Source organism: Vanessa atalanta, chromosome 16 (genome assembly GCF_905147765.1).
Source record: "Vanessa atalanta chromosome 16, ilVanAtal1.2, whole genome shotgun sequence".
Classification (NCBI taxonomy): Eukaryota; Metazoa; Arthropoda; class Insecta; order Lepidoptera; family Nymphalidae; genus Vanessa; species Vanessa atalanta.
The window spans coordinates 5,927,674-5,942,954 of record NC_061886.1 but is presented as its reverse complement, the minus strand read 5'-3'; the positions used below and the strand labels follow the sequence as shown (position 1 = coordinate 5,942,954).

The 15,281-nt window shown below is 31.7% G+C and overlaps 2 protein-coding genes across 2 annotated transcripts; both read right to left on the bottom strand.

Annotated features, from left to right (window-relative positions):
- Positions 1–251: 251 nt before the first annotated feature.
- Positions 252–3,581, bottom strand: LOC125070112 (arylphorin subunit alpha-like). The gene is made up of 5 exons (XM_047679813.1): positions 3,485–3,581; positions 3,073–3,206; positions 2,205–2,993; positions 1,979–2,115; positions 252–1,650 (listed from the first exon to the last, which is right to left on the bottom strand). Exons 1-5 carry the CDS (start codon positions 3,579–3,581, stop codon positions 252–254), a joined length of 2,556 nt encoding a protein of 851 aa, XP_047535769.1.
- A 7,609-nt stretch (positions 3,582–11,190) lies between these two features.
- On the bottom strand, positions 11,191–14,315 carry LOC125069742 (basic juvenile hormone-suppressible protein 2-like). Its single transcript, XM_047679308.1, has 5 exons — positions 14,229–14,315; positions 13,592–13,725; positions 12,669–13,505; positions 12,412–12,584; positions 11,191–12,278 (listed from the first exon to the last, which is right to left on the bottom strand). The coding sequence occupies exons 1-5, from the start codon at positions 14,305–14,307 to the stop codon at positions 11,252–11,254; spliced, it is 2,250 nt and encodes a 749-aa protein (XP_047535264.1). The 5' UTR covers positions 14,308–14,315; the 3' UTR covers positions 11,191–11,251.
- Between the last annotated feature and the right edge of the window lie 966 nt (positions 14,316–15,281).

The window sequence follows — 15,281 nt, the reverse complement described above, 5'->3', positions numbered from 1 at the left end:
TATTCAACTTCTTTTGTGTCCCAGAAAATGTTGGCCAATTTATACCAATGTCCACTAAAAATAAATAAATTATTTTATAAAAATGTCAGTGATAAATTATAACATACAAATGATATGAACATATAAGATGGAAGATACTGTAAAGGTTAAATAAAATGTGTCTCAGATAAAATTAACATAGCATTTTTATTAAGTATTTTATATTTCTAAAAAATAAAATAACACAACAAACCATTAAATAGTATAATCAACTATTCGTATACTTCCTCGTCGGGTTTTATAGGTTTAAATATAATATTAAATATATTCGAAAATCGTTTTTTCGGCATTTTAAGTAATGCATGCGGTTTTACATTATAATCAGTTTGAATAAATTCATTAAAATTGCTTGTATCTTTCAGTTCAGATGGAGTGAAATAAACATCACTCGAATCATAAATATCATCCGTTGAGATTTTATAATACATGTTATTTTTATCTACAATATCTGCAGTTGATTTATCGTGCCCCAATTCTGGAGTGATGTAAATATTGTTAATAACTTCTATGTTATCAGGGCTTTTTTCATCACTGAATTTTGTTGATGCTTCATCTTCGGTAGTAAAATCTTTCGTTTTGGTATCTTCAATAATTTCATCTTTCTTCAAAACATAATCATTTTTTTTACCATACTGATTCTTTTTTGATTTATAATCAAATGTTTTTTTAGTAAATGCAGGTCGCGCTGACAAAGCTAGTGGTCCATTTGGACGAACAAATTCTACATCGCTAGACTGCCATATGTTATCGTTATTAGCGGAATTGTAAGCGTTACTTGCTTTATTATAAGTACCTTCAGTTTTATGTGTTATGACTATGTCTTTAACCAAAGCATTTGGCAGGTTAAATAGTTGCTGGATTTCAACACTTAAATCCAGAGGATAACCGGGCGATAGAATTGCGTCCGAATTTAAATCTAAAGTATTTCTAGTTCCACCTAAAGTTGCTTTCACGTATGGTGCTACAAACACAAACAAATGCATAGGTAAACCTTCCGGTGTGCCCTTTGGAAGGATTAAGCGAGAGGGAAAGCCTATTTGTGACCATGCAGACTTTGAACGTAAAGTATCTAGTCCAAATTCAGCATCTAAAACTCTTTTGTGCAATGTTTCTAGGGAAGTAAAGTCATCGGACATGATCATCATATCATTTGAAGTTCTCGTTACCGCATTACTTCCAATCTTGAGGTTAAATTCAAAACAATCCAATAGCATGAACATATTCTTTTTCTCGACGAGCTCACCAGGCATTACTTTGGGTCCTAAATATAACTTTATTAAAGCTTTCTGTGCTACTTGGGATGATACAGTGATTTTGAAGGTAAAAGGTTTGTGATTTAATCTAGGTTGATTGATCTTAACCTGGAATTTAACATCTTCACCTTCGCTTTTTAACGCACTAGTTACGTCAAATTCGAAATTGTCAAATGATGACATAATTTTCTTTACTTCTACATTTTGTACTACGACTCCGGGGAAATAGAGCTGACTTCTAGTATAACTGGGCAAAACTTGAAGTGCCTTGTCAACTATATCAACTATCTTTTTGTTCAATTTCCAATATATAGGATCTCTAATAGTAGTCATGTAATGTTCTAACGCAGAAGGTACTCTGAAAAAATATTGTAATTAATTTAAAAACTAAAAATGTTTATTAAAACCGTTTTTTCTTTAGATCATAAATATCGGAAATTCTAAATAATAATTTATCAGTTTAAAATAATATCTTAGGGCCTGTGATGAGATGTATAGTCGCTTAATAATAGTTGGCTCACTACGAGTATGGGCGGAGACACGGCTTACTGCGATACTACTGTGGTATATTTAAATGTTATATTTTGCTTTTGATGATTGATAAGTCGTTAACTTACAATAGCGTTGTGTTTAATTGTGTACGGTTCATTTCATATAATTCTATTTTAGTAAATAATGTGTATTACCTTGAAACTAATTTGTCAACGCCGAGGTATTGTAGAGCTAAGTTTTCGTAGCTCTTTTCACCAGTTACAAGGATCTCCATTAAATGGTTAATAATTTCAGATTTATTATATCCACCGTCCCTCTGGAAATATTTATACTTAAATAAATTATAAACATTAATAAAAAATGAAATACAATAATACATATAAAACAAATATTCATAGAAGTTAAACAAAATCTAGATACCATGTGAACAACGACTGCTGGGAGACCGTTTTCAATATTTTTTAGCATCATTAGAATTTCGTTATCATCATTGCCTCTTCTTCTTTGACTAAATTCATTACCATTGGAATATATGAGCATCGGATCATATGAGTACTCGTTTATGTAATCCCAGTCAATTCCTTCTAATTCAAATAAGCCGTTCGAATATCTTTCTAAATTATACCTAGCCATCATTTGTTTCATCGAATGATAAATATGTTCTCCGCAATTATTCTTTTGTAAATTCCGCAAATCAGTAATCCATGGTAATATTTTCAATCTATTTAAATAATAGTAGGAATTTAATCCTATGTCTTCATGGAAATAGGCTAATTTATCGTCACTTCCGTCATAGTAATTAGTTGTGTAATTAACGTCCAATATATATGCGTTACCTTCATTGCGAACCCATTCAGGTAAAGTAAACGTTTCTCCTCTGATTAATGACGATGCTTTAATAATAAAATCTTTTCTAATAAAATAATTGGGCAATAGTTCATACGGAGCTGGCATTGAAATTTTTTCTGTGTCACGTCTGTTTAATATCGCCAAGTATATCGCGTCGACAAATAAACCACAATTAACATTTTGACGAGCCCAGCATGCAGCTTTGTAAAAAGTATCAAAGTCTTTTGCGTAGTATAATACATCATAAACAATTTTGAGTTCATTCAAATGATCTGCGTCATACTCAGTAAATATTTCCCCTTTTGCTAACATTCCTTTGTTCGATTTTAGGCTTTGCAAATTATCAATAACATCTGGTTTCTAAAAAAATATCAAAATTCATTAATAACGTAAATAATAAATAAATTAAATTTAAACGAGCTTGTACTAATGTTTTTACCGAATAAAATCCATGTGAAGGATCTAATTTAAATTCTTCATTTAGCCGCACAACGATAGGATCGGTACTTTCCTCGCAAACATTTTCGAATAATGGTAGTAATAGCTTTTGAATATGAACCCATCCCACTGAAGCTGAAATATAATAAACATGTTAAAATATAATTAAAGTGGTAATAAATAAAATGAAGCGTAATAATTGGGATGAAAATAAACATTATTTCAAATATAATATAAACTATAAAATAACTTTATAATCTGGTTAAAAAATTATTTATACCAATATTTATTATAAGCTCGGAACACACCAAAACAGATTATAAATGATGGTAGAATAATTGATCAGTGGATGGCAAGCCCTGGCATCTTGTGAAATTAAATATTTATATACTTATTCAATTAAATAAACTCACTAGTTATTGTATTTGTCGTTTCTGTAGGCACCTGGATAACGTATCCTTCAGCCTGTAGAAACAGGACCGAAGTCAGCAATAATGTTAATTTCTTCATTTTCTATGTGACACTGGGCACATCAAACTACTTCGTTTTCATTTATACTCCGACTTTAAAGTTCGTAGACATTATTTGTTTCAATTATTATATCGATAAGTAGTTGAACGCACTAATAATTTTTATGACACAACTATTACATTGGAATGACAAAAGTTTATTCGGTCAATAATCCTATTTTTTTTTATTGCGCAATGTTTTAACTGTTTTAAATTATGCTGTATGATAATTAATATTCTCATTTTCAATTATTAACGAATCAATATCATTAGTGATTGGTGAGGTATGTTTACGTTAGTTGATTAAATTATTACATTAACGGTAAATTATCGTTATTGTATAATAATCAATTTGCCGAACCGATACGGCTTAGGTGACAGGATATGTAAATCTGACCCAAAGGTTGGGGTTTCAAATCCATGTTAAAAGTTTGATGTACCGTCATCGAGTTTCCATGTGTTTCATTTTTGTTTATCTTCACGTGCACAAGGGCGAAGAAAAGTATTGGGAGGAGACTTGCATGTGTAGGATAAAAATTTATCCAACGTCGTCGTAGAGCAGTGATGGAATAAGCTCCAAGTTGTTTTTAAGACAAGAGGAGGCCTTTGATCAACATTTAAGGCTACTGTACTATTCAATATTGTTATTGTTCAACGTATAGAAATATAATATATACATTTGTGTTCGTTTAATGTAATCTCGGGCAAATTATTTAATTTGTTTTTAAATAATTATTTGTTGTTTTTAGTCATTTGTTGTTTGATAAGTAAATTCAATTATATCTGCAAGGTTGTTTGAAGTCGGGTTGCCTTGCACATCTTCTTATTATTTTTAATTTAATGTATTAATTTTTTCTTAAATTTAAAGTCTGAAGAACGAGTTAGTTAGGGGTTGGTTTTATTCATTGGGATCACAAACCTCAGTATTTGGTATTAATTTCAATGTTATACCTCTACCCGTTCTTGAGAAAAGGGTCTTGATGGATAGACAGCACACGTGTTCCCCTCCTCTTATAACCTGGGTGACTTCAAACGAGGCGTGAAGAGGCATCTTGCGGGCCCGCATGGCGAGGGCGACTAGTGCAGCTCATTCTTGTTGACTGTATTGGTCGTCTTCGAGTTTGGACTCCACTTTCACTTATCATCGGGTGGAGTGGATTCAAACGACTACCCGGATAGTATAAAAAAAGACAGACAGACAGAGAGACAGGCAACGAAGTGATTTTATAAGGGTTCCTGTTTTACTTTGGAGATACGACATAAAAAAAATGCAAGCAGGACGTGGACTGTCTACGATAATGTCGTTTAATTCATTATCTTGTACTTCTTACATGTAGGTACGGAGAAAAATATTATTATCCTAAATATTTATTAGATTTCATCTAATCTAATACAATTTTAGAAGCAGAACAAATTCTAAATGCCATCTGATGGTAAGTGGTCACTATCGCCTATAAACATTGATACTGATACAACCTTTAACATTGTTGTTTTCCTGTATGCCTTTAGTTACACTTGGTTACTCACCCTTCAAACCAGAACACAAGTATATTTAATATTGCTGTTTCGTAGAACCATATTTGATATGCAGGTAGTATCTATATTGGCGGGCTTGTACACGACCCAGTCACCAAGTATACTTTTGAGATATATGGATGTTATTTCATTTTAGTATTGCATTAATTTCTCATAGTATTTGAAAATAATGAAAACAAATAATGTGTCGTTCTAGCGAGGTAAAGTACCTAACACCTAAAATATTTGAGAAGCAAGTATCTCCTATACTTTCCTCTCAAATATTATAGTAAGGTATACAAGAGCATACTTTTTTCAACTTTTAAAACTGCATCGAATTTGTGCATAACTTGAAAACTGAGAAAATATGAAATTTAAAATATAACATAATTTTTGTCGTTTTTTCAAATAAATTCATAAATTTCGATCTGACTGATTTTTTTTTGTGTTATAGTTGGCAATCGAGCAGGAGGAAAGTGAGTACCACCGCCCATGGACATCTGCAACACCGGGGGGCTTGCAGATGCGTTGTCGCCCTTTAAGGCCTTTATTTTATTTGTAATACATTAATGTAAATGCAATTTAATAATTGATTGTAGCAGTATGGATTAGTTTTGTAACGGAACTATAGACAATATAGGTTAATGTTTGCAATATTAATAATTTTCTATTATAGATAATTATATATTTTTACATTTATTTAGTATGATTGATATTGTAGTATCACGTATTTGCTCTTTAAAATTTGATTACTGTTAATTTGTACACATATATATCATAAAGAATATCCTATAATAAACTAATGACCTAAATCTAACCGAATTGAATAGTAAAATTATACGAGAATAATATAAAGATGTTCAAGTTTCACAGAATATAAGTTCTACATAATATTTATAAGTGCCATCTAGTGGTGTATTGACACACTATAATGTTATTTGGTATTATGAATAGCCATTAGCGTGCGACTGATTAGTGCGATAAATGTATCGGTAGATGGCAGTGTAAGACAGAAAATTTAGTACAACTGTTTTAATTTTTTTTTTTGGTTTTTATAAGCAAAACGAGAAAAATATTTTTGAAATATCGAGAAGAATGTTATTTTTCAAATAAAAATAAGTTGCAGCAAGCATAACAAATCGAAACGCAAGTATGCAAGTAACGAAAGAGGTAAAAATTTACTTTATATTTTATATTTTGTCTTTCTACTAAATCCTCCTAGGATCCTAAATTAATCACTGGGTGATTAACCGGGCAAGTTAGGATGACAGATAGTATACGCCTTATCGGAAATTATATCGGAGGTTTGATAAAATGTTTGCTATTCTTGCCGAAATTTACGTTGTAATTATATTATTTATAAAAAAAAAAATTGTGGACTGATATAGGTGGCCCTAGAGCATTAAGTCTACCTTATATATTACATTAGTTAAAATAAATAAATAAAATGCAGATAATTTATTAAAATGTAGGCAATATGTCCATGTTCGATAGGTTTACTAGTAGGCATTCTAGGGTTCTTTCACCCAACTTCGAGTCATTACAATAAATGAATTTATTACGGGGTTACCATATTATTGGCCAGTGTGCAGAGTTCCAATTCAATATACGTCATATTGAATTGAAACTCTGCATTCACCCTCTGAAGAGGGTAAAAATCCGGTTCAAAGATTCTGTTATTAGATATAGGCGAATCGAATAAAATTGTTTTATAAAGATTAAAAAAGCGTGTGTAGTAACTGTTGAAGATATTGGACTTTACACTTTACGGTCAGCTAATATAAAATTTAAAAGCTTGGGCCAACGACGACTTTTCTTTTTTTTACATTTATAGCCTATAAATTTCCCACTGCTGGACTAAGGTCTCCTCTCCCTTTGAGGAGAAGGTTTGGAGCATATTCCACTACGCTGCTCCAATGTGGGTTTTTGGAATTTCGTTCAAATTAGACACATGCAAGTTTCCTCACGATGTTTTCCTTCACCGCCGAGCACGAGATGAATTATAAGCACTAATTAAGTACATAAAATTCAGTGGTGCTTGCCTGGGTTTGAACTCGAAATCATCGGTTAAGATGCACGCGTTCCAACCACTAGGACATCTCGGCTTCAACGAGGATAATTCTTATTGTTTAATAAATATGATATAATAACAATATAACTACTCAAGGAATTATTATTAAAGTTATATTTTTGTTTAGAAGGCGTTTAGGGCTTTTTGATGTTAGTTTAGAAGAGTCTAATTATAAACAAGCGGCTTATAATTTGCTTCGGTTACTTTGCCAAACAGAGTCCGCACATCAAAGCCTTCGTAATATAGATTAGTAATGCGAAAAATTAAACTAACCCGGGACATGGAACTTAATAGATTTTAAGTAGGGCTGTAAACTGTTTGATTTCCGTTATTTTTATATAAATATGTAAAATAATTTTAATAATTATTCCATTATACTTCGAACCCCGCAAAGCAAGGCTAATTAATAGTGTTTATCTATAAACTAGTGCATGTGTTATATATATTTTAAACTTTTAGCTTGAATCAATTTTTCTATTAAAAGAAACCGCATTATAATATGTTGTGTAATTTTAAAGCCATACACAGGGACAGACAGCGGTGAGCGACTTTGTTTTATATTGTAAGTAAGTATGTATCATTTGTAAATATTTTGTATAAAATGGCTAAACTATGGCGGTGCTTAATTCAAAAAATGTTTATGGCTGAAGCTGGCCAAACCACTTTATTCCAAACCAAACTACAAAAATTTTTGGTTTGTTAAAGGGGCTAACAGAAAAGACTCCAATAGCATGCTATCTTCATGACGTTGTAAGAAAAACTCATAATAACTATTTACATCTTTTAAAAATTTGTAAAAACCGTAGAAATTTTCACTAGTTAATTAATTATTTGAAATTAATATGCTATTTACCGTGGGCATTTATTAAAGACTAATATTATCTTTTACACCATAACATTCGAATTCTATAAAATGTATCACAGTTTTAAATTTATGTGTAACGAAAAATAATTCACTACAAATTGGGGAGGTCAGATCAGGCTGCAACAATCACTTTTAAACTTTTTCTGTAATTTTTTTTCAAATTTGGAATCCATAAGCCAATGGAGACATTTCAATCCATGTTTCACTAAAACTATATTTATATAATTATATTTATCATTTATGATATACTTAAAAAAAATAATTAATAGCGTTATTAAACAAATATTTTCTTATTGAGGGCACTACTTCTTTTTCTTTATTAATAAATCGTTATTTACTAAAATTAAGTAAGAATAATAAATATTGAATAGGACATGAGAAACGCGAACTAGATTTAATCCAAATCGGATAACCGTTAAGAAGCTTAGTAGTTATTAATGTTCGTATTGATGTTTAGCATAAAGATTGTGTTAAGTTTGTGTAATCAAGTAATCTAAATCTGTAGGAAGGAACTAAAACGACTGTTTTAATGTGAATTTAAATGAGTAATTATGATTAAATTATATTTGACAAGAAAAGTATATTTTTCAAAAATATAAAAGTATCCTGTGCGTCATCAATCCAAGATTTTATTACTCTTCACATCGAAGTCGTTTTGTGGTAAAGAGGTATTAGAAAAAATAAATTGCAGAATTTTGTAAAAAATATATTCTACAAAAACACTTTCCACACAAATTACAATATACAAATACTTATATCTCGGGAAAAATAATTTCAAGATCAAAGACACATACATATCGAATTTTAAATCCGTTGATCTGTTTAGCAAGAAGAGTTCCTTACGTAATGCTACATATCTATACGAAAGAAATATTCTTTTTGTGGTGAAAAATGTTACATACATGCATAAATAACTCTGATCCGTTGATCCATCGCTTCGTAAAATAAGGACAAACCAACAACACTTTCGCATAAATATTATTTTATTCTAAGAATATTGTGCTGATCACGATAATATTTTTTTATTCACTATCACGTATACCCGACCATGAATGACGAATGAGGACCATGTTGTGAGGAAGGTCTTGAGCATGGATGTAGATGGATATAGAGCTAGGTGACGACCAAAGGAACGATGGATGGATTGTGTGAAAGACGATATGGTTACTAAGAATGTTACTTGTGAGATGAATATGGAATAAGAAGACATGCTGCGCCGACCCAAGTAAAATTGGGATAAGGGTAGGAGGATGATGATGATCGTGTATAAGCGAGTCTATTATATAGATATAGATATATATGACTCTATGATATAGTGTATAAATTTCAATAAACCTAGACAAACTTGAGTTAGATTGGTTATAAAAAACACATAATTTTTCATTTATATTTCGTTGACGAAGGATATTTATATTTTTATATTTATTTATTATATATTTTTGGGAACAATCAACTAATCAATACAGGCTATTAAAAAAGTGTTGCCAAAATTAAGATTAACGTCATATACATAGGTGAGTGAGGCAATGTAACAATAGGTATATATCCCATCATATCCAATCATAACAGCAAAGGATCATTAAGGCGATGTAAGGTATTCCAGAGCGGTGGTGGTCATTTATCAACGAGTGGTCCAAGAACTTGCTAAATTAAATAATAAAGATAAAATAACACATAAACGATATGATATTGTATAACATTAGTGGGTATAGTTTTGAAATCTGATGTAACGCATATCAGTTAATATGACTTTAGGTAAATGTGTTAATTGCCGTGACAGCTTTTGTGGTGAATATTCGTTATCAGAATAATATCACGGATTCTGTAGATAAATTATTTACAACTACTTTAGCGACGATTTACGCAATATGGAAATATTGAAAACCAATATACATGTACAAGCACTTTTAAATCGTTAATTTAAAATTACGATAAAATAAAATAAATGTATAGCTTGTGTTATGAAACTTCAAACTTCTCAGTTCTCAGATTAAGTACTCACTCGTATAGTTTTCGCAGAACTTAAGAATTTTAATGAAGAACTAAGTGAAAAATTTAAACAGGAAATTACAAATGCAAGCAAGATGGCCGATTAATATTAGATATGGAAGCTGCATCTTAATTACTTTCATAAATTGTGTAGTACTATTTTGAACTTTATGTCATTGAAAATCTTATAGATATGCATGCACCAACCCGAATTGAAGCCGCTTCTTGGAATAAGCTAATCTACTCCTTAAAGAGAGAAAATGTCTTTCTTGCTTTTAGATATATATTTTTTTAGATATACATATTTTTCATATCAACAATTACACTGTCGAACTATTGCTTTGTATAATTAATTGTCAGTGTTACAAGTCATACACTGATAAATTTTAATTTTGTCAATCGTTCACTCAGTTATCTGGTCTATAAATTCAATAACATATCTTCTTTACCTCGTCTAGAAATGTTACATGTAGATTTGAAATTTGAGATGCTGTTTTTGTGAAATTTTCAACTGGCAAGGATTCCCTATTTCCATAATAATAAATATATATAATATGCATTATTTCTATCAATTTGTAGAAGTACTTCGGCCAATTCACCTTTAAAGCTTTTAAAAATATACATCAGTTAAACGGCCATATTGTAACTCAAAACTTTATTTGATTTTTTGTTTTTCTTTAGGTGGAACCTAATGTAGTATCTACTTTACGCTAATTTAAATGCAAAATGTTGAGAATTCGTCCCAATTATTTTTAGATAGACTTTTGACTTTTTTTACCGAAAGCATAGAATTTTGTATCATAATAATTTTGTGTTTAAAACAGGATGTTATGAATATGTCATTTAAGATCTGAATATGGATATGGATATATGAATAATATTTTTTTTTATTATTGGATTATGTGACGATTTTGTGATGACGGTTTTGGATAGTTAAAAATGTACAAGAAAATCACATATCACAAACTGACTTTATTTGTTGGCTTTTTGATTTTGGTATTAAATATAATCACAGGAATAACAAATAGCCATAAATAGCAAAGTTACTCTCTCTTTTAATTTCTATGTTAAAATAAAATTAAACTAAACTAATTTAAGTTTTAATTGTACATAATTAACATGTTATAGTTATGTTTAATTTGGGTTTGTAGAGAGTAAAAAAATATATTCTATATTAGCATATCATTTATTCAATATATTCACCATTGCCTAAGTCTGCCACTTTTGTTTCCTACATGTCATAAACATTAACGTTGCGGTCAACCTTCATGTTGATGTCGACATCCATGTCCATGTAGTTACCGAAAACTGTCTTGTCTACTAAGTTGTAGTTCCTTAGAACGTATCTATCCCAACGAGTCTTCATGTCACAAACTTGTACTTTGTGGTAGATAAAGATGTCTAAGAATTTCATGTTGGAAGTAAAGAATTTAGTTAGATCAATTGGACGATCAAGAGGGAAACCAAGAGGCATCTTGTCAAGCAGCACAGTAGATCTAAAGTCTACTACTAAATCTTTGCGGGTAGTGTCAAACATAGTGATGTCAACGTTATCGACTAACTTCAGGGGTGTAACAATAACGTATAGAACCATCTGCATACCGCCAACGCGACCTTTAGGTAGCAGCAACCTGATTGGGAAACCAGTCTGGTAGTTTCTTAGATCCTTGATCAGGAGATCCCTCATGTCGGTGACTGTATCAATCTTCTTCCAGAGATCACGGGTCATGATGCGGTCGCGGACAACGTTGTGCATGTCAATAGAGTTTCTGACGATTGTGTTCTTACCAGTGTTAAGCTTGTACAGGAAAGAGTCAAGTTCAACAAAGTTAAGGCGGTTCACGTTGAGGTCGATTACGCGTCCCATATTGTCTACTTTGGGTCCTAAGAACATCCTGACAACACAGTCAACAGCTTTGTCAGACTGAATGTCAACTACTACTTTGAATGGTTGATGATTAAGGCGGCGTTTGCGGACATAGAAGATCATGTCAGATGTAGTCTTTTTAATTTCATCTTGGGTAAGTGTGACTGCGTTAGTCATATCCATTAAGTAGTCATCGAAGTACGTGACAAGTTTGTCGACTACAATATTATCGATCTTGACTCCGGGGAATGAGAGGTCTTCGTGAGTGTAGCTAGGAAGACGCATTTTGAAGAGTATTAAGAAGTAGCATAGACGTTTTTGCAGTTGGTAGAACACGGGGTCACGAAGAGCCGTTTGATAGCTGTCGAGAACGCTGGGTACAACGAAGTATCTAAAAATTATAAAAAAAAAAACAATATTATTATTTTTCTCTTTTTTAGCAATAAGTTCAATATTATATTTATGAAAAACATATTCAATCAAACAAAGGTATAATGAAACATGTGAATGTTTAAAAGACTTACTTGTCAGTATTTATCGTGTTCAGGCCAACAACAGCTTTCATCAATATGAGCAGGTAGCGGTAAGCGTCTACTTGATTTTTAGTCAAGTTAAGTTTGTCAATAGTACCGTAAATCAGTTTTCCTAACATTTCTATATCTTCAGTCTTAGTTAGCTCTAATCTTAGTCCATTGATCTAAAAAAAACCACATTAAATGGAAATTAGCATAATTTGAAGCGATTTATCGAACTTAATATAAATATTGCAATTTATACGTACTTCAATATAACCTTTAATTATAGCTTCGTTTATAATCTTTTCGTAATTTTGTACAAGGTTCAATATTCCGATGTTCTTATTGTCTGTCATTACATAGTTGTTCAACCTGACTGGTAACTGAACGCCGTTATGAAGCATCAACCAGGGCCAGTAACCCTTACGAATAGTTTTGTGCCACGAAAGTGTAGGAATATCACCAAGGTCATTGGACAAACGCTCTAAGTAGTATCTAGCAAGAATTTGTTGGTACATATAAAGCGTTAATTCCCAGCGTCTGAACATAAGCTTGTTTGTCATAACATCATCTTTCATCCAGAATGGATAGTCGATGTGGAAATAGTAGTAGTATGTGTTAAGATCAATATCTTCAGTAAAGTATCTGAGCCTGTCTTCATCGTTCAAGTAGAAACGACGATCATATACGTTTTCGTCTATAATGTAGATGTCTTTGTCAGTTTTTTTGATTCCGTAAAAGTCGCACAGCTTGGTGTCAAGAAGACCTTTCTTCATCTTAAGAAGGTAAGCCTTTTGAATGACGTCAGCACGGACGAAGTAGTAAGGATAGATTTCATAAGGTGGTGGGAGAATGATACCCTTGCAGTCCTCACGATGTCTGACAGCTACAGTCAGAGCATAAACGAACATGCCTTCGTTAAGGTACAGACGCATCCAGCACGCGGTCTTAATGAAGGTAGCGAAGTCCTTGGCGTAGTACAACATGTGGAACATGGTGACGACCTCTTTAAGTTGACGGTCAACGTGAATAGTGAATATTTCACCACGAGGCAGAAAACCGAATTTCAGGTTGTTGAGGAATACTTTGACAACATCTTGTCTCTGTAAGAAATAAAAATAGAAACAGGAATAAAATATAAAATAACTCTAGCAAATATGATTATTAATATTCGGATTCGTTTGCTTACCGTGTATAGATCAACGTTAGTTTCTATTTTGAAGTCTTTACCGATGTCTTCTATTTCCTTGTATACGACTGGTTCCATAACATGGTTCAACAGCTTCAAAATGAACATTTGACGTTCCTTTATATCCAGGTTAACTGAAATGTAATAAGTCCCATATAACGATCAGTAAAAAAAAATCACTTAAAAATAACAGTCAATAAAAGCCTCATTGCGAGCCTAAAGCCTCGTCTAATATAGAGGGATTGAATCTTATTCAACCACGATGCTACATGGGTAAGTGAGAGATACAGATTATGAATTAAAGAGCAATCAGTATTGTTGTGAAGTTTGAAGGGCGAGTCAACCAGTGTAACAATACACAGGGGACATAAAATTTTAGTTGCTAAGGCCGGCGGCGCATTGGCAATGTAAGGAACGGACAATAAGAGTTACAGGGCGATCTCTATTTTTAAAAATAATATGAAAATTTAGTAGAAATTCTCTCCCCGACAAAGTGTAGGAGGTTGGATGGTGGTGGACGCGAGATGCATATTGTTAAGCACATGGAATTTAAGTATCTTTTGTTAAGATATACGAAAAAAAAAGTTCAATTGTAATTAGTACCATACTTTATATCAGAATAATTATTTTATCTTACCGATCGTCTGATCGTTGTAAACCACATGACCAGCGGCCATAGCCGCTAGGCCAAAGACTAAGCACACAATCGCCTTCATGGCTGGTATTCAGACACCAACTGACGATTGCACAGAATGCATCACTATTTATATTAAAATATTATTGATATCATTGACCTCTATGTTGCATTGTTTGCTGCAATTGTAACATTTGTTTTTAATTTTGTAATTATTATAGGTGAAAAGCTATCGCGTTTTGTAAAGAAAGTTGAGAACGCTTGGAAGATAAAATATAACGTTTATTTATAAAAAAAAATACCATTTTATGTATTCTATTCATTCTAATATTTGATCAATTCAGATGGTAAGTGGTCTTTCTAATGATAAGTGGTCATATCCACATATAGACATCGAAGCTAAGAGGGATTGCGGATCGAAACATTGGATGATCTCAGGTGTATAATTGTTTACAATGGGTCACTCAACTTTCAAACCGAAAAATATAATTATAGAATATTATTAAGCGTTGGTAAGTGGGTGGTACGATTTCTATGGTAATAAGTTGTTATGTTTCTCTTTTTTATAATAAAGCTACTCGTAATAATGCATTGTACTTCTAATGTCCTCTTCAAGCGTGGGAGTTAATCTGAATTTCAGTAACAAGTGTTTAACTTTAAAGGTTACGGTATTTGTGTGTTTTGAAGGTAATGTATATGTATGTTAAGTTAGTAGTTAAATGTGCGCGTGTATAATTTATTTTAATATAATAAATGCTGTTCTAGAATGTGTGTTGTGACAAGAATTAGTTAATTTCTTAAAAACATATTTTTTATATACATTTATGTATGCGTACTCTTAATATTTCGTCTATACATTCGTAACAATAATGTAATTATTAATTATGTTGTTGATACCAATATTTAGACGATATATTTTCTCTACTACTTCTACATTAATAGTCTTAGCCGATTAAAATATTTGTACAATGTTTATAAGATTATGGATGTCCATGAAAAAAAAAATAGTTCGTAATATTTTTTTCAGTTAGCATGACAAATCAGTTTTAATATAAA